General features: G+C 46.0%; 1 protein-coding gene across 4 annotated transcripts in view; it reads right to left on the bottom strand.

Annotated features, from left to right (window-relative positions):
• The window catches only part of EP400 (E1A binding protein p400), a 359,367-nt gene that overhangs the window by 66,447 nt on the left and 265,260 nt on the right, over window positions 1-27,660 (bottom strand). For all 4 annotated transcript variants that reach the window (XM_063964664.1, XM_063964662.1, XM_063964665.1 and 1 more), the window contains 5 exons: window positions 26,626-26,841; window positions 19,709-19,754; window positions 14,752-14,861; window positions 12,411-12,597; window positions 12,029-12,177 (listed from right to left, as the gene is read on the bottom strand). In XM_063964664.1, the coding sequence (XP_063820734.1) occupies window positions 12,029-12,177; window positions 12,411-12,597; window positions 14,752-14,861; window positions 19,709-19,754; window positions 26,626-26,841 (708 nt within the window). The remainder of the gene's footprint in view (window positions 1-12,028; window positions 12,178-12,410; window positions 12,598-14,751; window positions 14,862-19,708; window positions 19,755-26,625; window positions 26,842-27,660) is intronic.

Below are 27,660 nucleotides of genomic sequence, written 5' to 3'. Positions count from 1 at the left end.
TGAGTTCACTTCTCTCCCCTAAGTCCCTCGATGCAGTGAGCCTGTTGCCAGCAGGACTCACTGAAAATAAAGAACCTAAAAACTTTTTCTAAGCAACTCTTTAAGAGAGCCACCTAGATTGCACCCTGCTCGGACGGGCACAAAAACCTAACTGAGGCTTGGAGGAGGGTCATAGGGGGAGGAGCCAGTACACACCATGTGATCCTAAAAGCTTACTTTTGTGCCCTGTCTCCTGCGGAGCCGCTATTCCCCATGGTCCTGACGGAGTCCCCAGCATCCACTAGGACGTTAGAGAAAGGAGATTTATGGTAGTCTTAACATAGTTAAATCTTTCTGTGAGGTACACTGGGTTCCACAGGGAATACATTGGGGGTGTAGAGTTGGATCTTGATCCGAGGCACCAACAGGCTAAAGCTGTGACTGTTCCCAGGATGCATTGCACCGCCTCCTCTATAACCCCGCCTACGGACACTGGAGCTCAGTTTCTTTAACCAGTCCAATGCGGTAGCAGGTATAAGATGGCAGATGTTACATAGAACCACACTCTCACGTCAGGAGAAAGGACCAGCGGCTAATGCCATACAAACCCAAAGAAACTAAGTGCGTCGGGGTGGGCGCCCTGTGGAATCCAGTGTACCTCGCAGAAAGATTTAACCATGGTAAGTCTACCATAAATCTCCTTTTCTGTAGCGGAGTACACAGTGTTCCACAGGGAATACATCGGGGATGTCCTAAAGCACTTCCTCATGGGAGGGGACGCACCATAACGGGCACAAGAACCCGGCGTCCAAAGGAAGCATCCTGGGAGGCGGAAGAATCAAAGGCATAGAACCTAACGAACGTGTTTACCGAGGACCACGTAGCCCGCCTTGCACAATTGTTCAGTGGACGCGCCTCGGTGGGCCACCAAAGAAGGTCCAACAGACAGAGTAGAATGGGCTTTGATAGCAGCAGGAGCTGGGAGTCCAGCCTGCGCATAGGCTTGTGCAATCACCATTCTAATCCACTGGTCAAGGTTTGCTTATTCGCAGGCCAGCCACGTTTGTGAAAACCAAGAAGTACAAAAAGGGTATGTGACCTCCTGATAGAGGCAGTCCTCTCCACGTAATTACGGAGAGCCCGTACCACATCCAATGACCGCTCTTTGGAGGACAAACCAGAAGAGATAGAAGCCGGAACCACAATCTCGTGGTTAAGATGGAAAGATGGCACCACCTTAGGTAGATAACCGGGGCGAGTTCTAAGAACTGCCCGGTCACGGTGAAAAATCAGAAAGGGTGGACAACAGGACAAACCACCCAAGTCCGACACCCTCCTAGCAGAGGCAATAGCCAGCAGAAACACGGCCTTCAGCATAAGGCATTTAAGGTCCACAGACTCAAGTGGTTCAAATGGAGACTGTTATAGGGCATTCAAGACAACAGACAGATCCCATGGAGACACAGGAGGCTGAATCCGTAAAAACAGTGAGTGAAAGTATGAACGTCAGGAATAGATGCAATTTTCCTCTGAAACCACTCCAACAAGGCAGATATATAACCCTTGAGGGTGGCCAGACGAAGGCCTACGTCTAGGCCTTTTTGCAGAAAAGCCAAAAGTCTGGCAGTTCTGAATTTGTATGCATCGTAATTCTTAGCAGCACACCAGGTGAAGTAAGAATTCCAGACCCTATAATAAATCCGTGCCGAAGCCGGTTTGCGGGCCTTCAGCATAGTTTGGATAACCGCCTCTGAGAATCCTTTGGCCCTCAGGAGTGAAGCTTCAAGAGCCACGCCGTCAAAGCCAGCCTGGCCAGGTCCGGGTAGACACAAGGGCCCTGAATGAGGTCGTCTGGGCATTGAGGAAGTAGAAGAGGACGCTCTATCGACAGACCTTGCAGGTCTGAACACCAATGCCGCCTGGGCCACGCTGGAGCGACCAGAAGTAGTACTCCTCCTTCTTACTTGAACTTCCGTAGCATCATGGGCAGAAGTGACACTGGAGGGAACAAGTATGGCAGCCGAAAGTTCCATGGAATTGCCAGTGCGTCCACGAACGCAGCTTGAGGATCCCTTGTCCTTGATCTGAAGACCGGAACCTTGTGTGATTCCGTCGAGACGCCATCAGGTCCACATCTGGTAGGCCCCACTTGTCCAGTAGGAGTTGAAAGACTTCCGGATGAAGACTCCACTCTCCGGCGTGAATGTCCTGATGACTGAGAAATCCGCTTCCCAGTTGAGGACTCCGGGAATGACCACTGCTAATGTTGCTGGCAGGTGGCGTTCCGCCCAACAAAGGATTTTTGATACTTCCATCATTGCCATACGGCTTCGAATGCCGCCTTGATGATTTATGTATGCCACCGTGGTGGCGTTGTCTGACTGTACTTGAACAGGCCTGTTCTACATCAGAGGCAAGGCAAGAGTCAAGGCATTGAACACTGCCCGCAATTCCAGAATGTTTATCGGGAGGAGAGATTCCTCCTTGGTCCACCGACCCTGAAGAGAGTGCTTCTCCAGCACCGCCCCCCAACCCCGCAAGCTGGTGTCCATAGTCAGTAGGACCCAGTTGGGGATCCAGAAGGAACGGCCCCTGCTCCACTGTCTGTCCTGTAGCCACCAGCTTAGTGACAGACGAACCCTCCTGAGTCAAGGAGATAATTTGAGACCTGATCCGATGAGGCAGGCCGTCCCACTTTGAAAGGATTAACCTCTGCAGAGGGCGGGGAATGAAATTGAGCCTACTCTACCATGTCGAAAGCAGACATCATGAGGCCTAGTACTTGCATCGCCGAGTGTATCGACACGCGTGGGTAAGAAAGGAAGCATCTGATCCTGTCCTGAAGTTTCAGGACTTTCTCCGGAGACAGAAACAGTCTTTCACTGTGTCCAGCAGTGCTCCCAGGTGCACCATGCTCCGAGCAGGGACCAGCGAGGACTTCTTCCTTGATGAGCCACCCGTGGGCTTGTAGGAATTGGACCGTCAGTTCCAGATGACGGAGGAGAACCTCTTGGGAGTTCACCAGGATCAGCAAGTCGTCCAGATACAGCAGGATCCTGATACCCTAATGGCAGAGAAGGGCCATCATCATGGCCATGACCATGGTGAAAATCCGAGGGTCCGTGGCTAATTCAAATGGCAGAGCCGGGAATTGATAATGTAGGTTGCCAATAGAAAACCGCAGATATGGCGGATGCGAAATGGCAATAGGTATATGCAGTTAAGAATCCTGTACGTCCAGGGATACCATATAGTCTTCGGGTTCCATGGCCAGCACAATAAAGCGCAGGGTTACCATACGGAATTTGGACACTCACAAAATTGTTCAAAGATTTGAGATTGAGTATAGGCCAGAAGGACCCATTGGGTTTCGGGACTAGAAACATAGTCGAATAGTATCCTCTGCCTCTCTGGGACAGAGGTACCGGTACTACCACTCCTGGGTCCAGGAGGGATCGTACAACCAGGTGTAGTGCCTGTGCTTTCAACGGAACCGAAGGAATAACCGTCATGCAGAACTGGCGAGGGAGACATCTATTGAAAGAGACTGCATAACCATGAGAGACAACTTCTCATACCCATGTGTCTGAAGTGGTCATTAACCAGACCTGGGCGAATTGTAGAAGTCTGCCTCCCACCCAGAAGGAGGTCCGCCCCGTCACGCAGCGGGCTTGTCCTGTTTGGAAGCAGGCTGATGGGCAGCCCAGGATTGTTTAGATTTGGGCTTAGTGGCTTTGGATGTGCGAGGCTGTCTCGGGTACGTCTGACACTTCCTTTCGTCCTCCAGGAAAAGCGAACGAAAAGTGGTACTCTTAGCCTTCGGAGAAGGATTAGTACTTGGGAGAAACGCATTCTTGGCCGACGCCAAGTCAGTCACAATCTTCTTTAGATCTTCCCCAAGGAGGATGTCTCCCTTAAAAGGGAGCACCTCCAGGTTCTTTTTGGAGTCCAGGTCCACCTTCCAGGACCTCAACCACAGAATACTGTGAGCCAGTATAGATGTGGTAGACGCCTTGGCCGCCATAACACCTGCCTCAGAGGATGCCTTCTGAATATAGTGGAAGGCGGTGGTAATATGAGACAGATATTGTCTGGTAGTGTCAGATGTATCCTGAGGTAGCTCTTCCTGCAATGCCTGAACCCATGCTTCAATTCCTTTGGCGGCCCAGGAGGCTGCTATAGTAGCTCTATGTACGGTAAGGGAGTAAATAGAGTTCAGGCATCCCTCCACACACTTATCCGTCGGCTCCTTCAGTGAGGTGACAGTGGTGACAGGCAGAGTAGATGACACCACAAGACGGGCGACATGAGAGTCTACTGGCGGTGGATTTTCCCATTTGTTACTCAACTCAGCAGGGATAGGATAATGAGCTAGCATCTTTTTAGACAGGGAGAATTTCTTTCCCAGAGAAGAGCAGGATTCCTGACGTATGTCAATTAAATGATCAGAATGCGGTAAGACTACTTCAGCAACCTTCTGACGTTTAAACTTATCAGGTTTCTTAGACGCAGTAGTGGGATCTATCTCATCACCAATTTGTAGAATCAGCTTAATAGCCTCCACTAGGTCAGGGACTACAACCTGAGTTGTAGGTTCCTCATCAGAAGCAACTGATTCAGTGTCTGATGGATCAGTATATTCGCCATCCTCATCAGAAGAATTATCTGAAATGTTAGTGGATTGTGAGGAGGAAGCGGCCCGCTTAGATGACCTCTTGACTTCAGCGGGGCGTGAGGTAGGCTTTTGTATCACCAAAGATTGATTTAATTGTTGTATCTGGGTAGACAGAGCGTCTGCTCAGGGTGGATTAACTACAGTAACAATATGTGGTTGCAATGGCACAGGGGGTCCCACAGGGGGGCGTAACACGTGACACCAGCATATGCAACATACTGGAGAATGGTTTCCAAGGTGGCTCCTGAGAGACTACAAGAGTTGCGGGCTGACTGGGAGATGTATGACACCCAGTACACAAACCATCAGTTAGAACTTCCCCCTCAGGTAAATCAGTGGTGCACGCCCTGCATGATGCAGAAGCGTCCGCAGATTTCCCACCCTGCGTGGCAGACATGATAGCAGATGTAGCCGCAGAGCTAAACAGTACAAAATAGCCAGACAAAAACAATACCAGTAATACTAGTCAGGGAGTGAGGGAGAGTGATAAGCAGCTCCAGGGTGGGAAAACAAGCAGTAGATGGCGCCTGGAGCTGGGAGAGGGGCTACAGGTCAGCGCCTTATTCCCCTCTGCTGGTCCTCGCCACCGGATACTGTGGAGCCTATGTAAAATGGATTTCTTAAAATCCGACCTGTGCTCCCTGCCCTGGTGGATATAGTGGGGTCCCTGTGCAGTACAGTGTCCACACCAGCGTCGCGGTCCGTCTCCTGGGACCGCGACCAGAACGCGATTTACCGGCAGGTCCCGCCTGAGGGAACCTCTTACCTCCTCCCTGATGTGTAGCCACACGATTCTGGAGAGCGGCAGCGGCGGTGTGCCTATGAACCGGTGTGCCTCCGCTGCAAGTACCCCGGAACCAGCAGCGGAAGTATGCAGCGCTGCAGGGGAGGTGATGGAGCCGCAGCACAGCATGTCAGAATGACATAGAAAGTGCTGCCCTTTAAGTCTTCTAAAAAATATACGTTATGGTAAGAACTTACCATTGATAACGGAATTTCTCCTATGTCCACGGGTATCCACAGGATAACATTGGGATATGCCGGAGCGACAGCGGAAATGGCACCAAATAGTCACGAGCTTTCTGGCCTCCCAGGATGCATCGGGGCTCCTCCATATAATCCTGCCCACTGACTCAGTCAAATCAGTTGTTTTCACAGCAATCTAGGCAGGAGCATCATGTAGAAACCTATTCAGGCGATAAGAACACACATGCACACCCTTCCATACAAGAGGGAAGAGGTTTAGTGATTGTAAAGATCCTCAAATCAGGTGCGTCAGGGTGGGATCCCTGTGGACATAGGAGAAATTCCGTTATCAACGGTAAGTTCCTACCATAACGTATATTTCTCCGGCTGGGTCCACAGGTTATCCACAGGATAACATTGGGATTCCCAAAGCCATTTTTAGTGGTGGGGACGCTCCTGATTAGACAGGAGAACCTTTCGCCTGAATTCTGCGTCATGAGAGGCAAAAGTATCCAAGACATAATGTCTAATGAATGTGTTAATGGAAGACCATATGGCTGCCTTACAAATCTGTTCTGCTGAAGCACCATGTTGTGCTGCCAATGAAGGACCTACCTTACGTGTAGAGTGCGCAGAGACATTAGCTGGTGCAGAGAGATCAGCACGAGAATATGCTTCTGAAATTACCATTCGGAGCCATCTTGCCAGCGTCTGTTTACTAGCAGGCCATCCTCTTGTGATATTCGTAGAGAATAAAGAGAGAATCTGTCTTTCTGATGGCACTGTAGATTCTTAACGCACGGACCACGTCCAGTGACGCTTCTCCCGCAGAAAGTCCCGATACCTGAAAAGCCGGGACTACCATCTCTTCGTTAAGGTGAAACTTTGAGAGCACCTTCGGAAGATACCCAGATCTAGTTCTGAGAACTGCCTTATCTGGATTAAAGATCAGAAAAGGAGACTTACACGCCAGTCCTCCTAAATCTGACACTCTTCTAGTTGACGCCATCGTCGGTAGAAAGAGAACTTTAGCCGTCAACCATTTAAGATCTGCTGTCTTAAGTGGTTCAAACGAAGCCTCCTGAAGGATTTTAAGAACCAGATTCAAATCCCAGGGAACTGCAGGAGGAACAAACGGAGGTTGAATGTGCAACACTCCCTGAAAGAAATTACGCACATCCTGTAGGTTAGCAATAGTTTTCTGAAACCATACAATTAATGCTGATATTTGAACTCTCAAGGAAGCTACTTTTAACCCCTTATCCAATCCTGCTTGAAGGAAATCCAAAATCCTGGATACTAAAAGATCTTGGATCCATACTCCTTTCACTACACCAATGAATATAGGCTTGCCATATTAGATGATAAATACGAGCTGAAGAAGCTTTTCTTGCTCTAAGCATAGTTTGAATTACTTGTTGTGAAAATCCTCTTGACTTTAGGATAGAGGTTTCAACAGCCACGCCGTCAAAGACAGACGATCCAGATGGCTGTGATAACAAGGACCCTGCATTAGTAGATCTGGACGTTGAGGGAGCAGTATTGGAGCTTCCACGGACATCCTTAGTAGATCTGTGTACCAATGCCTTCTGGGCCAAGCTGGAGCTATTAGAATTATAGCCCCCTTTGCTTGCTTTATTTTCCTCACCACCCTGGGTAACAGGGAGATTGGAGGTAACAGATATGCCAGATGAAATTCCCATTTCTCTGACAGTGCGTCTACAAGGATCGCCCCGGGATCCTTTGTTTTTGACCCATATATCGGAACTTTGTTGTTCAGATGTGACGACATGAGATCTAACTCTGGTAGACCCCATCTGTTTACTAGAGTCTGAAATACTTCCGGGTGTAACGCCCATTCGGTTTCCTGAATGGTGTGTCGACTGAGAAAGTCCGCTTCCCAGTTCAATACTCCTGAAACAAACACTGCGGACAATGCCGGAAGATGGAGTTCTGCCCATCTTAGTATGTGAGTTACTTCCTCCATGAACCTTTTGCTGTGAGTTCCTCCCTGATGATTGAGGTACGCTACTGCTGTTGCATTGTCTGAGCGGATCTGGACTGGTCTTCCTTGCAGAATGTCCTTTGCCTGAACCAGAGATAATATATATATATATATATATATATATATATATTATCTCCCTTATTTCCAACAGATTTATTGGCAGGCAACTTTCCCTTATGGTCCATTTTCCCTGGAACCAGAAACTTTCGAACAAAGCTCCCCAGCCCTGAAGGCTGGCATCTGTTGTCAGGACTTGCCAATCTGTTATCCAAAAGGGTCTTCCCTTGTCTAGATGGTCCGTCTGAAGTCACCAGGTTAGTGACCTTTTTACGTTTACTGGAAGCTTTATCATCGGTCTTTTTATTATCTGATGTCTTCCGTTACATCTGGTCAGAATGAGGTGTTGTAGAGGTCTGGAGTGGAATTGTGCATATTCCACCATGTCGAATGTTGACACCATCAGACCCATCAGTCGCATTGCTGCATGGACCGATATTGTACAACAACTCCTGAGTCATTCTTGCACCTTAGATATCTTTTTCCAAGGTAAAATTATTCTTTGTAGACTTGAATCCAATATGGCCCCCAAATGAACCATCCGTTGTGACGGATTCAGAGACAATTTTTCAAAATTTATGAGCCATCCGTGTCCTTGTAAACAGACTATCGTCTGTTGGAGATGGCTCAAGAGTAATTCCTGGGATTGTGCCAGGATTAAAAGATCGTCGAGGTTTGGAAAAACTATTATCCCCTGTTTGCGGAGATAAGCTGCCATAACCACCATAATTTTGGTAAATACCCTGGGGGCTGTCGCTAGCCCATAGGGCGAAGCCTGAAACTGAAAATGTTGCTGGAGGATGGACAACCTGAGGTAGCACTGATGGGATCGTGCTATGGGCACATGTAGGTAAGCATCCTGTATATCCAAAGATACCATGTAATCTGCTGGTTCCATAGCCAAAACTATGGAACGTAACGTTTCCATGTGGAACCTTGGAACCCAAATGTATTTGTTTAACATTTTGAGATTGAGAATTGGTCAGAATGACCCATATGGCTTCTGAATCAAAAATAGATTGGAGTAAAAACCCTGTCCCCGTTGTGTGTGGGGAACTGGGATAATTACCCCAGACTGAAGCAATTTCTGAACTGCTTCTTGCAGGGCGTTGGCCTTCGACTCTATACGAGACGGGCTGGTGTAAAAAAAACCTATGAGGAGGCTGCCTCTTGAAAGGGAAAACATAACAGAGAGATACCACCTTCTGCACCCAAGCATTTTTCGTTGACTGATGCCATATGTGTGCAAAGTGAAGGAGTCGGCCCCCAACCCTGGAGTCCTCCAGGCGGAGGCCCGCACCCTCAGTCTGATGGCTTCTGTTCTGGTTTGGAAGCTGGCCGTCTATTAGCCCATTTCCCTTTTGCTCTGCCTTGCCATCGAAATGGCCGAAATTTCAAACCCCTAGGCTTAGGGTTATAACTAGCCGGAAACCTGACCTTCTTGGATTCAGCTTCCGATTCTAGAATATCTGTCAATTGTTTTCCAAACAGAATATCACCAGCGAAAGGCAGAGTTTCCAAAACTTTTTTTTTTTGATTCTGCATCCGCTTTCCAAGTACATAGCCAAATTGCTCTACGAGCAGCTACCGTCAAGGCTGATGCTTTAGAAGCAATCGTACCTATATCAATTGCTGCTTCTTCCAAATACTGCGCAGCTTGTCTTATACGGCCTAGATGAGACTCCTGCTCCCTGGTAGAAGCAGAGAGGCCATTCTCTAGTTCCTCCGCCCATTCTACCATTGCTTTCACCATCCAGGCTGAAGCCATAACTGGCCATACAACACCCCCTGAGAGAGAGAAAATATTTTTCAAGAAACCATCTACTCTTCTAACTGTGACATCATTCAGTGAGTTAGATGGCAAAGGTAAAAAAGATTTACGCACAAGTCGCATGACATGTGCATCTACTTTAGGAGGAACTTCTCTTTTTGAACAGTCCGCAGCTGGAAAAGGATAGTAAGAATCCCATTTTTTCGGAATCTTATACTTTTTATTGGGTGTAGCCCAAGGTCTTTCCATAATTTCCGTCAGATCTTCTGACTCTGGAAATTCAGTCTCAACTGTTTTTGGACGTTTAAACATCGGTGCTTTAGATTTTGACACTGCTTTGGCTGATTCCTCCAGAGATAGAACAGCCTTCATGGCATCAATAAGCTCAGCTATATCCTCTGAGCTGAAACCCTCCGACGGATCATCATATGGGGTATTTGAATACACTGTATCCTCATCTGTTGTATCATTTTGTGTAGTCTGTAACATGGATGTATCTACCCTGGTTTTACCCTGGCTACTTGTAGAAGCTGCTGGAACCTAACCATAAGGAGGGAGCTGCATTTATGGGTTAGTAGTGTAACCTATTCCCGGGGGTGGAACTGCAGGTGCTAATCTGTTAGCTATTGTAGACAAGGTCTGTGCGACCACACCCCTTCTTGCAGGGCGTTGCCCCTCATAAGTAAGATACTGGGCTATTCCATGCAAAAACCCTTTTTACCAGATACGCATGTTAAGGGTGTAGGAGTCCCTGACTTTTGCCGCTCACCGACATGGAAAATAAGTTTTTTGTTTTTTTTTACAAATACTACACTCTCTGTGACTGAAAATCACCTATATAGATATAGAAGTGATATCAATCTGACCACAATCCGAGCACCTGAATTGAGGATCAGAAACAATGCTTGACAAACATATAAAAGTCAGCAATCACACTAGCAGTCAGTCACATGTTAATTATTAGACATCGTCATATGAGAATATAATCAACCACAGAATACTTTTCTAGTATGTAGGATTACAATTACTGCACTTCTGTTTTTAAACAGCTATTATCTCAAACATGTTATGCAGAAAACAACAGTACTGTACAGGTCTCGTATGCATTGTGTACCAAAATTAACTATTCATACTAACAAGTAGAAAGAATTTTAGTACTGTATAACCCTTACTCAGTAAGAGTGGGATACAGGGAGACTCACCCCACTTCCAGAATCAATCAATACGCCCGACAGACGCTGAGTGGATTCAGACGCTACTGGTGTACACTGCCGTTCCAGTAACTGATGAGAGACACAGATGCTCAATAACGGACCCAGGCGCTCAGTGAAAGATGAGTGCATGCAGACGCTCCTGTCTGCGACCCAGTCTCGGAGGCAACTCTAGTGTACATAATCGCAATGTCTAAGCTGCGACCGAGTACCCTCGTGGTAGCGTCTGAGACGGAAGTGAGGTCATCAGTTCATGGACGGGAGATGCACGGAAACTGGTCATGAAATGGGGGGGAGGGGCGACCAGGAGAGCGTCTGACTCCCCCTGCTGACATAAACCACAAGGATCGCGGCCTCAGCCTAGTCCTGGCACCTATGATCCCTGCAGCATAGCGCTGTTGCACTTAAGAGTGGCGGCGCATCAGCCACTGTTTGGTAGTCTCCTTCAATACAGTGCAGCTGTGTCCGAATTCCTCTAGTAAGCGGAATCGATGCCTTACCTTCTCCCCATGCTCGGCCACAGCCTGGTAACGTCTGCTGGACCTGCTAGAACATCCGACACAAGACGCCCGTCGAGAAAAGCTCCTTTCAGGGCTGCCTAGCGCAGCTTCCCCTTTTAGGAGACCTGCTCTGCAGGCATCAACTTACAAACTGAGCTCCAGTGTCGGGAGGCGGGGTTATAGAGGAGGCAGTGCAATGCATCCTGGGAACAGTCAAAGCTTTAGTTTGTTGGTGCCTCGGATCAAGATCCATCTCTACACCCGCAATGTTTCCCCTGTGGAACACGGGGTACCAAGCTGCAGAAACAATGCATAGTATATAAAAAGGTAAAGACTAACACAGCACTAAGAATCTTAGAACTCCCAGGAGGCAATGTTCAGCAAAACCACTTCAAGGATGCTGGGAAGGTCTCCTTAGCTGCCACTCTCGGCTCCCTAATTTTAGAATCGGATGTAAAAATCTAATACCGCTGAGTGTTCCTGAAAACCACACAACTCCAACATTCATAAGAATCCTGCTGGGAAGGCTATGAGGCCCCTGGTATTTACCATACGGCACACTGAAGGTGCAGCAGTCTAACCCTAACGGATCCCCACAGGAGTTTTTTTTACATCAACAATATTTACATTTAGATATGTATTTCAGATGCTGGTCTGCACCAGGTTTTAATATTTCTTAGCATTTATGTTTGATTAAGTATCATAAACACTTAATTGTGTATCATTTACTTTCTTTCATACTGTTATATCACATAAATAAATTAGTCTGCATTCCAACCATTTATGCCTCTGATTTTATTTTGATTATTCACTAAATGAATAAAACTTGTATGGTCTTCCTCAAATATGTAGACTTGTTCTTACCGGAGAGATCTTTGTAACAGCCTTTATTTGCCCCTGAGACTGCGCCTGTATCTGAGGAACCTGGACCTGTGCAGCCTGTTGTTGGCGGAGAAGCTGGAACTGTGCAGGGGTGATGGTTTTACCAGCTAGCTGAACACCAGTAGTGGTGGCTAGGAAGAGAGGTGGACAAGATTAACAATTAAGATATATGCAGATTATAAACTTAATTTATAGCATGCATTAAATATTTTGCAGTTTTTATGAGACTGCACCCTAAAATGCATTTTGATTTCGGAAGACTGCTTTAAATATTCAGCAAGATACTATTACAGTTTATTTATATGGTGCCACAAAAAAAGTGCAATGCCATATACTAGAAGGTAGGAACTGACTTTATATGTACCTGTGGTCACTTGGGTAACAATGGTCCTGGCCTGGGTTTGAATAGGAGTAAGGTTAGTAGAGACCACTGTCCCTCCGGTAACTGTTCGTACCCCTGGACTGGTTGCTATGGTCACCATCTCTGTGGAAGCGGTTGGTGTTACTGCAGACCTCTGCTGAACCATTTGACCAGTTGCTGTTCCAGTATTCTAAGGAAAATACCAAAGTTTTTATTAAAATACCTCCAAAATATAAATATGACCACCAAGTTATTGGCCAGTGCAAATATCCAAAGACAGTAATCACAACAGCATCCCTTAAAAAACAAATATATTCAAATTTAATATTAAATATGGGCAGGGACAACGTTTGTCCGGCTTTCTGCCATCCAGTGAAAACCGGTGTGTGTGAAACAGCCCATAGATTCTCCAACAAAAAGCAGCATCTGAAGCTGAAAAACATCGCACAGGAAGGGAAAACTGAGTAAGAGCTAGTCATCACCTTTGATCCATCAACTCAAAAATGGATTCCTGTGGATCAGACATCTATTGAAAGCAATAAACTGTCACTAGACTAGCCTGCCTCACTATAAAGTGCAGTCTCACTATATAACCACTAAGCTAGCTAGTAAAGCAAGAGTAGAAAGACCAAAAACGTCCCTAAGCAAGGGGTTTCTATTAACCTTAGCCAGTATTACTCTGTCTCCTAGACAGAGGAGTTGTCGCTGTGTGGGCCCATACAGATGTGTCATCACACATCTAGTCCCAATTCGTCCCGCAGCAAGAGATGCCTGGCATGAGTGAGCTGACAGGTCCCTCACAATTCTGTTAGTACCAGGCGTCTTTCTTTTGCCGAAATTGGGCCTTATTTGCATCACTATCTGAATCAGACACACAAGGAAAATGAAATGCAACATGCCTATATCATTTGTGCGACCTCGGCTGTATCTGCACATAAAACGCTACATACGTATTATTCCGTATGCATAGCATTTCGTATGTAGATACAGCCGTGGTCGCACACAGCTGTTGATTCGTTTCGAGAATAGAACACATTCTTTAATGGAAAAAGTTGCACGAAAAGATGCCCGGCACTATAAAGTCACGCCATGGCATGACGTGACTAGAAAGGCTGTTTAACATGCAGGGAGGCTAGATATAAGTGGACACATCTGTATGTCACACTGACGCGAGTTCCTGCTATAACACAGTTGTCCTCTTTAGTGAGTCAGAAATGCTGGAAGAACACAGATGTCTTTCAAACTTCCCTGTCCAGGAAACTGCAGTGAATGTGGCATGAGACTCTCCTATGCTGTAAATGTGCGTGGCAGCCTTTCTGTATTTGAGGTACCCAAAGATTTGAGGCCCAAGGTGAGGGCGAAGGACCTCCATAATGAAAATATTTGTGTCCTCCTACTGAAGAAGGTATTTTGTTTTCTAATTACCACAATTCAGCACTAGTGGTTTAAAAAATGCACAGCCAACCGACATTCGTTATTTCTATCAATTTACATGAACATTAATACATATGTGACCATAATCAAACAGTCTTATGGAAAGTATCACTTGTAATGGACTGGTCACACCATTTGACAGTGTCAAGCTTTGTTTTCTAATAAATATCCCAATTTCTGATCATACCAAAGTACTTTGATGTCTGTCAATTACACCAGTTGGTGCTCAAATTGCCCATGAAACAGTGGTCTGCAAATTACCCCACAAATGTCTGTAACTTACCCCATCCCACAGATATTTTCTAGACAAAATTTTATTTTTTTTATCTTGTACCTACTGTGGGATAACAGTGTGAACATTACTCAGAATAATGACTAGGCATGTCAGGATTCATATGAAAATAAAAAAAAGATCAAACAATTCTAGAAAGTATCAGAGTTACAGCAAAAGTTTTGTTTTTGTCTGATTACCACCTCAGTTAACCCTAATAGGATGTTTGTCACACAAAAAATCTCCATCTCTCTTAAGCTGGATAGATCTGCCAACCTATCCGACGATTGCCAAGTGCATACACACTTACCAATCATCAGTCTGATGTGTTGTGCCTAACGTTACAACTCGGCGGGCATTTAAATGTGCCCACCCAGCTGAGATGTCAGTCACCAGCACTCACTGCAGCAAGTCCACCCATATACACAGCCAGATGTACTGATATATCTGCAGGTATATCAACCATCAGCTGTGCTGCAGGGATGACGCGATGTCTAAAATGACGTCGTTCACAGACATATCAGGGGTACACAATGGCCGATGGGCTTGCTTGAACAGCCAATATATCTCTCAATGTGTACCCAGCTTGAAAATTTACATTGAAATGTACCTGTTTGGAATTTGATTAAGCTTACTTACTGAAACTGTACCAGTTACCACTGGAGATACCAGGCGCTTGTTAAGAGGCTGGAAAGTTGCAGGAGACACCCCTGCCACTGTGTTTACAAGCACATTTGCAGTGACCGTTCCTGAAGATAAGGAAAAGATAGAGTCATCAAGATCCTAAACCACCTACAAATGTGAAGAGTCTATGCAAAAACATTGATAGATGCAACATCTTTAAACTATTTACATTATTTCAATATTTAAAAATCTTAGTAAAACGTAAGTGTGCTAAAATATTCATAAACATCGGATAGACCACCAATTGCAGTAAATCAGGCATAAATCACTTAGGAGATCTGTGACAAGTAGAAATCACTCCTCTTACGATCTTGTACCTTATATGCAGATGTATCCTCATACATCCAGCCTCAATACACCACACAGCGCGAGATGCCAGGCATGAGTGAGCTGCCACATCCCGTGCAACTCTGCTAAAGCTGGCCATCTTTTTCTGCAGAAAATGCGCCTTACTCGCAAATGTAGCTAGGATTACTGTGTCTAGGATGCACAAGGTGACTGTGCTGATTAATGTGATATAGGACACTTGTATATTGTTTGTGACTGTATACAGAGCAGAACTTGTATTGGAAAAAAGCTACGGCTGCTACATTGTAGCACTACACGTATAGATTTAGAGACGCAGTCGCACACAGATACAGTATACAAGTGTCATACAGTATATCAAATGAATCAGCACAGCGTTGGGACTAAGAGGAGTTTTCAGCAAAAAGAAACACCCGACCCTAGAAGATTCTCATGCAACCTGGTGTGCCAAGAGGCTGTTTGGCTGTTATACCTTTATAGGCTTCATGTAAAAAGATTTTTGTTACTTATTTGAAATCCTTGGCAGTAAGGACACTGGGTAAATATTGGGGTGAAGTGGGTGCAGTTTGAGTACAGGTAATTTCTATCTAACTTTTGGCTGCACTCCTCCTTCTTTACGCTATACCTGCATGAAGCAATCCGTTATGCTTAACCAGAGAAGGACAGCAAAATGAACAAGGAAAAGGAAATAACAATGACCTATTTAAATAACAAACAATAAACAAGGGCATACTGTAAAGGTGGGGCACGAGAGTCCTCAAATAGACTTCAAGAAAAGGATTTAATGCAAATATAAAAATCCTCTTAGTTCCCTAATTGCGGGGACACTGGGTAAATAATGGAGACATCCCAATGCTGACTCAAAGGAGGCAATTCAGTTAGCTCTTTGTCATTCCAGGACTGCACATCACGCCAGGCAACATCACTCAAACATCAAGCAGAACATTGCTTGATGTTTGACAGCACTGCCTCTAACGGATTCTAAAGCGAGGATACACTAAGTGGAACAGTGCAACTGCAAAATCCCTTCTTTTCAAAACGGGCATTTATGGACGCAAATACACAAACGGTATAAACTTTTCAACGTATGAACAACTAAGCCAAGTGTCCTCTCAATCCAGTTGCTCAGTAAAAACTCCATGCTACTCCTCTATGGAGGGACCATGGACCACGGGACCTAAGAATTTTAGGAATAGACTGCTAAGCAACACCTAATTGTGAAAGTAATAGTCGGTGACCATTACTTATAATGGATGCCAACCAACCCCCTTTATGAGCAACACAAAGTTTCAACAGTTCATCAATATTACAGATATCCCTTGTACTCCAAACACATATCCGCAAAGCCCTAACCACTTCCAAGAAGAAGAAAGTCCTCTTCTTCTAAAGACCTGTGACGGACCAATACCAGAAGCAATATATCCTGTTTAATATGAAAACAGGAGACCACTCTTGGCTGAAATGAGGGCTCAAAAGGAGTATACTGTAAGGCATTCAAAACCCAATTAATAATTATCCACTTAACTGACAATTTTTCCCTTCAGAAGCATTAACATTGTTTTTTTAAATGTATTTTATTTAATAAAGTTGAAAAAGTATTTTTTTTTAAAATAAATATTTAAACATTATATTATGCACATCTGCAGAACGGATCTCCTTGTCAAAAACGGGGGGACAGGGTGGGACGGCGCAATTGCATGAAATCTGACCATGCCAGTTAAGTGGTTAAACTATCAAAGGTCTATATTAGATAAACATGTGGGTAGGACATGCAGTACACACTTTCAAATGGTCTGTACTTTCAGTAATACGGCAAATTTTCTATTAAAATTAAATAAAACAGAATGAGCCAAACCTGAACATTCAGGGAACAAAGCCTTAAACCCCTTACTGTTCTACTTAAGAGAATAGATTAGTACAGGATTTAAGGCTATCCATGCCTGAGCGCAGATGGTTAAATCAAAATAACTGAGGTACTAATTAACTTACCTGTGCTCAAGTATGGCTATCCTTAAAACCAGGACATTTGAGGATATATGTAATAGGAGTGAGTTTGATGGAGGTATGGGATGTTGGCCGAGAATGGCCATAGTTTTAATGCTGCAGTCATTTATCAAACTGTCAAAGTCAGAAAAATATCACGCTACACGTTGCCATATCTTCACCTCATGCGCGTGCCTGCTGCACGTGCAAATTCTCTCCCGTGCGTGCGGATATACGCAGCCGCGTGATGGCGCCTCGGCCATGCGCTTGAGCGCGTGGTATGTGCATTTACGGTAGAGTTTGTGTGCGTCTAGCGGGCGACTCAATTGTTTAATAATAGAACCAAATAGTATGTTTTATAGATAATGTTCCCCTTCATAATAACTGTAAGTTTGGTTAATGTAAATGGTCGCTGGACAGAGGAATTCCTCTTTGTATGGTACGAAGGGTCAGACAGGGTTTGAACAGCTGTGTCTGGTACCTAACTAAAGAACATTTTAATAGCAATAATCCGGTGCTGGTTGGGTAAAGATTAAATCGCTCCTGCGTATAGTTATGGCCATTAGTAGATTCTGGACATTTCATATATTTGCAGTTCATTACCCATGCGGCGGGAATCTTCAGATTCCCTCCCACTTGAGCAGTTTGATATAGTAACAGCCCACCTGTTCAAACTAACCTATGACCTTTTGTTATGATGCGAGGAGACATTCCTGTGTCCCATGAACAATGAGATTATAGGTCCCTTTGTAGTATACTGTACTCAGTGTATATAAGATCAGCCAGCCACAAACGGTTTTCATATTGACTAACTCGGAGCTGGTACCAGGCTGCGCAGCGATCATTCCCAGTGCGTGTAAGTAATTCTCTGCAAACCAACTTATTCTCTGTGTGTATTGGCCATTCCCTTTCTCTCTGTTATAGTATAAAACTTGTAACGTTATTGTATATTTCTGTCTAGATAATCTGTTAGAATTATATGTTAGTCTGTAGTGTATGACTTGTGAACTGTTTACCTTTTTCGATATAACTTAAAAGCTTGTTAGTAAAGGTGTTGGATCCTTAGCACGGTATTGTGTGTTCATTACATTGCAGTGGGTAATAAGAGCGTCTCGATCGCTCAAACAGCTTTAGTGTTAATCAGGTTAAGCAGCGTTATATCGCTACAGTGTTTCAGTACAAGGTTTACAGTATAAGAGTATCCTTTCTGTGTGTTACATTCAAGGTTTACTGATTGTCATCTTGTGAGCGTCTGCGCCGCTCGTGATCTCCTCGTGGTCCCGAGCGTCCGCTACGCTGGTAGCGTAGCATTACGGTAGTTGCTCGCCTATAGCGTGCTCGACACCACGCATTAAGCTGTGAACGAGCGTGCCGCATGTGCGTCTCGATCACGGCCGAGCGTATGCTACGCTAAGTGCGTACCCTTACGGTACCCCATACGCCAATTGCGTATTAAGTCTCTTACCCATTAATGTGAAGGTTTTAAGGTAATCAAATCAGCATTATCAAAGCAACACCAGCGGTGCCTAATCCTAATCCCCTCCTCCCCGCAGCCTAAACCCAACCCTCCCCGTGGGTGTCTATCCCTAACAACCCCTCCCCCGTAGCCTAATCTTAACCTCCCGGGGGTCAGCTAAATTAAACACCCCCCCCCCCCTCCTTCCGCCGGCAATAACCCTAACTTACATCGGTTGGGATGCAGACTGTCAAGATTCCGACATGTGTCCTGACCATCTCGGGATCCCGGCATCAGTATTCCAACAGCAAGGATCCCGACTGCCGGTAAATTAATCGCACCCTGTTTTACCTACCTGAAAGCGATGTCCTCGGGTGCACACACAACACACAAAATGGAAAAATGTTGCTATGTACCCCAGGAGAAAATATGGAATATAACATGCGCTGTACTAGCTCTCTCTAAACTACAAACGGGTTGGTATTGGGAGACTGGCGTCCCGGAGGTAACCATACCAACCCTGGGATCCTTGTCTGTAGAATGCCAGCGGGTGGTGGCGAGTGCAATGAAGCCCCTTGCAGCGGGCTTGTGGCTCGCAGACAGGTTCTATTCCCACTCTACAGGTGTCGTGACACCCACGAGTGGGAATAGCGACTGTAGGGCTGTCCAGCGCTCAGAATTCCATCGCCCACAAACCACTCCTGTCATTAAGAATCAAGGAAGTTGAGCAAAGAGGAAGCATTGCTCATAAAAATGGCACTGTATTGCATACTATCTCACGGACAAAAGGACGACACAGTAGAAGACACTTCTTGTTTTTGTTTTATAAATGACATGTCATTTCTGTATTATATATTTTCCTTACAAAAGTAGATAGTAAGAAGATGCTTAATAGGACAGTGCCTAGATCTGTAAAACAATCCTATTTTACTGCATTGTGAAACAATGCAGACATTACATTATAATACAACTCTTAATGACTTACTTCTTAAGATACATTTCTATGAGGAATAAAAGTGATGTGATTCCTGCACGTGTACATATAGATATGCTTACATAAACTCATACTTACATACTGAAGCGGAATACCATGTGCAGAAACCATAAGACAAACATATTCCTAGCTCACACACTGTAATAATGAATTATTCATGACTATTCACTCACCAGTGGTTATACTTGTCCCAGGTACAGAAGCCTTAATGGTGCCAGTCTGTCAAACAAAGGGTTCCAGTTACACAATTTTACTGAAAATTGACAGCAGCTTAGACAATTAAAATCTAACAAAGTAAAAACAAAAACAAAAAAAAAAAACACAACTTCAAGAAGCGGCAATGGAAAGAAAATAAGAATTTACTTACCGATAATTCTATTTCTCGTAGTCCGTAGTGGATGCTGGGGACTCCGTCAGGACCATGGGGAATAGCGGGCTCCGCAGGAGACAGGGCACATCTAAAAAGCTTTTTAGGTCACATGGTGTGTACTGGCTCCTCCCCCTATGACCCTCCTCCAAGCCTCAGTTAGGTACTGTGCCCGGACGAGCGTACACAATAAGGAAGGATCTTGAATCCCGGGTAAGACTCATACCAGCCACACCAATCACACCGTACAACTTGTGATCTGAACCCAGTTAACAGTATGATAACAAAACGAAGTAGCCTCCGAAAAGATGGCTCACAACAATAGTAATAACCCGATTTTTGTAACAATAACTATGTACAAGCATTGCAGACAATCCGCACTTGGGATGGGCGCCCAGCATCCACTACGGACTACGAGAAATAGAATTATCGGTAAGTAAATTCTTATTTTCTCTAACGTCCTAGTGGATGCTGGGGACTCCGTCAGGACCATGGGGATTATACCAAAGCTCCCAAACGGGCGGGAGAGTGCGGATGACTCTGCAGCACCGAATGAGAGAACTCCAGGTCCTCCTTAGCCAGAGTATCAAAATTTGTAAAATTTTACAAACGTGTTCTCCCCTGACCACGTAGCTGCTCGGCAAAGTTGTAATGCCGAGACTCCTCGGGCAGCCGCCCAGGATGAGCCCACCTTCCTTGTGGAATGGGCATCTACATATTTCGTCTGTGGCAGGCCTGCCACAGAATGTGCAAGCTGAATTGTACTACAAATCCAGCGTGCAATAGACTGCTTAGAAGCATGAGCACCCAGCTTGTTGGGTGTATACAGTATAAACAGCAAGTCAGACTTTCTGACTCCAGCCGTCCTAACTATATATATATATATATATATTTTTAGGGCCCTGACCACGTCTAGTAACTTGGAGTCCTCCAAGTCCCTAGTAGCCGCAGGCACCACAAGAGGTTGTTTCAGGTGAAAACGCTGACACCCCTTCATGAAGAAACTGGAGACGAGTCCCAGTTCTGTCCTGTTCAAATGGAAAATTTTTAATATGGGCTTTTGTAAGACAAAGCCGCCCATTCTGACAATCGCCTGGCCGAGGCCAGGGCTAACAACATGGTCACTTCCCATGTGAGATATTTGTCAACAGCATGGTCACTTTCCATGTGAGATATTTCAAATCCACAGATTTGAGCGGTTCAAACCAATATGATTTTAAGAAATCCCAACACTATGTTGAGATCTCACGGTGCCCCTAGGGGCACAAAAAAGCTGTATATGCAATACATCCTTTACAATCTGGACTTCAGGAACTGAAGTCAATTCTTTCTGGAAGAAAATCTACAGGGCCGAAATTTAAATGTTAATGAACCCCAATTTGAGGTCCAAAACACTCCTGTTTTCAGGAAGTGTAGAAATCGACCTAGTTGAATTTCCGTCGTGGAGCCTTCCTGGCCTCACCCACGCAACATATTTTCACCACATGTGGTGATGACGTTGTGCGGTCACCTCCTTCCTGGCTTTGACCAGGGTAGGTATGACCTCTTATGGAATGCCTTTTCCCCTCAGGATCCGGCATTCAACCGCCATGCCGTCAAACGCAGCCGCGGTAAGTCTTGGAATAGACATGGTACTTGCTGAATCAAGTCCCTTCTTAGCTCCCCAGGCCCTTAGTCCTCTGTGAGCATTTCTTGAAGTTCCGGGTACCAAGTCCCTCTTGGCCAATCCGGAGCCACTAGTATAGTTCATACTCCTCTATGTCTTATAATTCTCAATACCCTGGTTATGAGAAACAGAGGAGGGAACACATACACAGACTGGTACACCCACGGTGTTACCAGAACATCCACAGCTATCGCCTGAAGGTCTCATGACCTGGCGGAATACCTGTCCCGTTTTTGTTCGGGCGGGACGCCATCATGTCCACCTTTGGTCTTTGCCAACGGTCCACAATCATGTTGAAAAACTTCCCTATGAAGTTTCCACTCTCCCGGGTGGAGGTCATGCCTGCTGAGGAAGTCTGCTTCCCAGTCGTCCACTCCCGGAAAGAACACTGCTGACAGTGCTATCACATGATTTTCCGCCTAGCGAAAAATCCTTGCAGTTTTCACTGCCCTCCTGCTTCTTGTGCTGCCCTTCTGTTTACGTGGGCGACTGCCGTGATGTTATCCCACTGGATCAATACCGGCTGACCTTGAAGCAGAGGTCTAGCTAAGTTTAGAGCATTATAAATTTGCTCTAAGCTTATTTATGCGGAGAGAATTCTCCAGACTTAATCACACTTCCCTGGAAATTTTTTCCCTGTGTGACTGTTCCCCAGCCTCTCAGGCTGGCCTCCGTGGTCACCGGCATCCAATCCTGAATGCCGAATCTGCGGCCCTCTAGAAGATGAGCACTCTGTAATCACCACAGGAGAGACACCCTTTTTCTTGGATATAGGGTTATCCGCTGATGCATCTGAGGATGCGATCCGGACCATTTGTCCAGCAGATCCCACTGAAGAGTTCTTGCGGGAAATCTGCCGAATGGAATTGCTTCGTAATAAGCCACCATTTTTACCAGGACTCTTGTGCAATGATGCACTGACACTTTTCCTGGTTTTAGGAGGATCCCTATTAGCTCGGATAACTCCCTGGTTTTCTCCACTGGGAGAAACACGTTTTTCTGGACTGTGTCCAGAATCTTCCCTAGGAACAGTAGACGTGTCGTCGGAAAAAGCTGCGATTTTGGAATATTTAGAATCCACTCGTGCTGTCGTAGAACTACTTAAGATAGTGCTACTCCGACCTCCAACTGTTCTCTGGACCTTGCCCTTATCAGGAAAGCGTCCATGTTTCTTTTAAGAAAAATCATCATTCCGGCCATTACCTTGGTAAAGACCCGGGGCGCCGTGGACCATCCAAACGGCAGCGTCTGAACTGATAGTGACAGTTCTGTACCAGGAACCTGAAGTACCCTTGGTGAGAAGGGCAAATTTGGACCTGTAGGTAAAGGTCCCTGATATCCAGTGACATCATATCGTCCCCTTCTTTCTGGTTCGCTATCACTGCTCCGAGTGACTCCATCTTGATTTGAACGCTTGTATGTAAGTGTTCAAATATTTCAGATCTCACCGAGCCGGTTGGCTTCAGTACCACAATATAGTGTGGAATACTACCCCCTTCCTTGTTGTAAGAAGGGTACTTTGATTATCACCTGCTGGGAATACAGCCTGTGAATTGTGTGAGGGGGAGACGTCTCGAATTTCCAATGTACACCTGGGATATTACATGTAGGATCCCGGAGTTCCCTTGCGAGTGTTGCTGAAACTCTTGAGATGACCCCCTACCGCACCTGAGTCCGCTTGTACGGCCCCAGCGTTATGCTGCGGACTTGGCAGAAGCCGTGAGGAGCTTCTGTTCCTGGGAATGAGCTGCTTGCTGCAGTCTTCTTCCCTTTCCTCTCCCCCTGGGCAGATATGACTGGCCTTCGCCCGCCTGCCCGTATGGGGACGAAAGGACTGAGACTGAAAAGACTGTGTCCTTTTCTGCCAATATGTGACTCGGGGTAACAAAAGGTGGATTTTTCAGCTGTTGCCATGGCCACCAGGTCCAATGGACCGCCCCTTTATACGGCAATACTTCCATATGCCGTCTGGAATCTGCCTCACCTGACCACTGTCGTGTCTTCGTCTGGCAGATATGTACATCACATTTATTCTTTGATGCCAGAATGCAAATATGCCTCTGCGCATCACACATATATAGAAATGCATCCCTAAAATGCTCTATAGACAATAAAATCCTGTCCCTGTCAAGGGTATCAAAATTTTCAGTCAGGAAATCCGACCAAGCCCCCTCAGCGCTGCACATCCAGGCTGAGGCGATTGCTGGTCGTAGTATAACACCAGTATGTGTGTATATACTGTTATGATATTTTTCAGCTTCCTATCAGCTGGCTCCTTGAGGGCGGCCGTATCTGGAAACGGTAACGCCATGTTTTTTATATGCGTGTGAGCGCCTTGTCCACCCTAAGGTGTGTTTTCCAACTCGCCCTTACTACTGGCGGGAAAAAGGGTATACCGCCCATAACTTTCTGTCGGAGGAACCCCACGTATCATCACACACTTCATTTAATTTATCTGATTCAGGCAAAACTACAAGTAGTTTATTCCCACCCTACAAAATACCCTTATTTGTGGTACTTGTGGTATCAGAAATACGTAACACCTCCTTCATTGCCCTTAACATGTAACTTGTGGCCCTAAAGGAAAAATACGTTTGTTTCTTCACCGTCGACACTGGGGTCAGTGTCCGTGTCAGTGTCTGTCGACCGACTGAGGTAAATGGGCGTTTTTACAAGCCCCTGACGGTGTCTGAGACGCCTGGACCGATACTAATTTGTCCGCCGGCTGTCTCATGTCGTCAACCGGCTTGCAGCGTGTTGACATTATCACGTAATTCCATAAGTAAGCCATCCATTCTGGTGTCGACTCCCTAGAGAGTGACATCACCATTACAGGCAAATTTCTCCGTCTCCTCACCAACATTTTCCTCATACATGTCGACACACACGTACCGACCTACAGCACACACATACAGGGAATGCTCTGATAGAGGACAGGACCCACTAGCCCTTTGGGGAGACAGAGGGAGAGTTTGCCAGCACACACCAAAAGCGCCATAATGTATATAACAACCCTAGAAGGTGTTGTTTCTATATATGGGCTCTTAATATATAATTATATCGCCAATTTATGCCCCCCTTCTCTTTAACCCTGTTTCTGTAGTGCAGGGGAGAGTGGGAGCCTTCCTCACCAGCGGAGCTGGTCAGGAAAATGGCGCTGAGTGCTGAGGAGAATAAGCTCCGCCCCTTTCACGGCGGGCTTTTCTCCCGGTTATTAGGAAAACTGGCCTGGGTTAAATACATACATATAGCCTTAATGGCTATATGTGATGTATTTATTTGCCAAATAGGTATTTATATTGCTGCCCAGGGCGCCCCCAGCAGCGCCCTGCACCCTCCGTGACCGTGTCAGTGAGCCGTGTAGCAACAATGGCGCACAGCTGCAGTGCTGTGCGCTACCTCTCTGAAGACTGTGAAGTCTTCTGCCGCCTGTTTCCGGACCTCCGTTCCGCCGTCTTTCTTCAGCGTCTGTAAGGGGGATCGGCGGCGCGGCTCCGGGACGAACCCCAGGCTGACCTGTGTTCCAACTCCCTCTGGAGCTCAGTGTCCAGTAGCCTAAAACTTCAATCCTCCTGCACGCAGGTGAGTTGCAAGTCTCTCCCCTAAGTCCCTCGTTGCAGTGATCCTGTCGCCAGCAGGAATCACTGATTAGAAACCTAAAAAAAACTTTACTAAACAGCTCCTTAAGAGAGCCATCCAGTTTGCACCCTTCTCGGACGGGCACAAAAACCTAACTGAGGCTTGGAGGAGGGTCATAGGGGGAGGAGCCAGTACACACCATGTGACCTAAAAAGCTTTTTAGATGTGCCCTGTCTCCTGCGGAGCCCGCTATTCCCCATGGTCCTGACGGAGTCCCCAGCATCCACTAGGACGTTAGAGAAAATACATTTTTAATGCAAGGAACACACACTGAGCCCTAAGTGACATAAAAAAAAACACACACTTTTGTGTTTTCCCAACTGTAATTCATGAACTGCATGGTTCACAGAGCCTAATATGTATGCAATCTTTTTATGCCCAATTTTATGTGCATCATGGAGTCTACTACCACAATAAGTATGCAGGCTTTTCAGGTCCCTTGTGTTTCATTGGGTCTTTAGGTCAACAGTCATTACGTCGACCACTATTGGTCAACATGCATTAGGTAGACATGGCAAATGTTGACACATGGAAAGGTCAACATGAACTTAAATTTTTTTTTTCCTTTCATTTTTTAAAAACTTTCTTACTTTACGATCCACGTGGACTACGATTGGGCATGGCGAGTGAAGCGGGCCATGCGAGGGGACACGGTGCATTAACTGGGGTTCCGGGTCATTTTATGAAGAAAACTACACCAATAAAACTCCAAAAACCCATCTCGATCTTCTCCATTTCTACCTTTTCTTCTGTCGAAATCATGACCGTGTCGACCAATAGTGGTCGACCTAATGACCATCGACCCAATGATCCACACCCGTTTCGTGGTGTCTACTACCAGAAATGCAGTAGAGTCTTTTTATTCTTATGTCCTGTCTGATTAATGGAAACGATTAGTGCAATATTAACACTTAGGTGTTGTGTATTTCATGGTCTACTAGCGCAATATGCCATGCAGGCTTTCAATTCCTATCTGATGTGTGCTTCATGGAGCCTGTTAGCCAATATGCCACGCAGGATTTTTATACAGCTTGCTTACGTTGTATTTGCCATGCATTTTATTCAATTGGTGTTGGTTATGAATTAATGCAACTATCTTGTTCTCCCTACTTACTATCCATGCTTCTATCACAAGTCATTATCTGTAAATGCTACAGGTGCTAAACATGATATCATCTCACCATTCCCATCAGACGTCCTGTGGTGTTTATGATTAATAGCTACAGTTACGTAAAATAGCCAAATCACCACAGCAATTTCCCCTTCAAAACACATTAAAGAAAACAAAAACAAAAAATTATATTTGCACGATCTATTGCTTTCCAATTCAAATCACCAATGACAAGACTATAAATATAACAGATCTAAAAAACCATAATGTGTTTATTCCTAATAATACACATAATAATATGACTTACAAGAAGTGCTGGAGCTGTTATGGATGGCATGCCAGCGTTGGGACCCTTGGCTGCAGGTTGCTGTTGAACCACAACTTGTGCCTGAGTAACCACAGGGTTTGAAACCTGAGCTTGTGCTGTTTGCACAGTTGCGGGTTGGACTGGCTGCTGTCCATTTTGCTGTGGCTGCTGTGGTAATGGGCCAGATTGCTGCTGTGCTCTAACCTGCTCCAGAGCCTATGACAAAGAATTGCAAAAGTTTTCTTTACTTAAGTGCATGATGGGTACGGGAAGCAGTCAGGATCCCAGCTGTTGCTATCCCGGCGCCGGAAATCCGACAGCCGTAAACCCGAAGGAAGAGAGACCGCGCCGCAAGGCAAGTAAGCCGAAGGGGAAATTAGGTTTAGGCTGAGGGTTAGGCTGCTGGGATGGGGGGGGGGGGGGGGGGGGGGGGATGGTTAGGTTTAGGCACCTACGGGAGAGGTTAGGGTTAAGGGGTTGGGGATAGGGAGGCCAATCCCGGGGCATTTTTTCAATCCCGGGATTCGGGATTGAAAAATGCTCAATCCCGGGATTCCCGGGATTGCAGTAGGGATCAGTGTAGGGATCAGTGTAGGGAGCAGGGAAAGTATATGTGGAGGGCAGCAAGGCAGGGTGGATGTAGGGAGCAAAGGAGGGTGGGTGTAGGGAGCATATAAGGAACTGGAAGGGAGGGTGGGTGTAGGGAGCAGCGGGAGAGTGAGAGTAGGGAGCAGCGGGAGAGTGGGAGTATGGAGCAGCGGGAGAGTGGGAGTATGGAGCAGCGGGAGAGTGCGAGTATGGGAGCAGCAGGAGGGTGGGTGTAGCGAGCAGAGGGAGGATGTCAGGAGCAGAGAGTGTGGGTGTAGGTAGTGATAGTACTTACTACTTGCGGGCACCAGCTAAGGACACTGACCGCGCTGGCAGCATTTCAAACGTAGCGCCGGCCGCCAGCCAGTCAGAACTGGCAGTCCGGCAGCCAATCAGGGGCCGCGGCTGCTGCCGCTTCCCTGATTGGCTGCCGGTGTCTGCCAGCTC

Source organism: Pseudophryne corroboree, chromosome 1 (assembly GCF_028390025.1).
Source record: "Pseudophryne corroboree isolate aPseCor3 chromosome 1, aPseCor3.hap2, whole genome shotgun sequence".
NCBI lineage: Eukaryota > Metazoa > Chordata > Amphibia > Anura > Myobatrachidae > Pseudophryne > Pseudophryne corroboree.
Note: the sequence above shows the minus strand (reverse complement) of the source record. Positions and strands in the feature narration are given on the sequence as shown.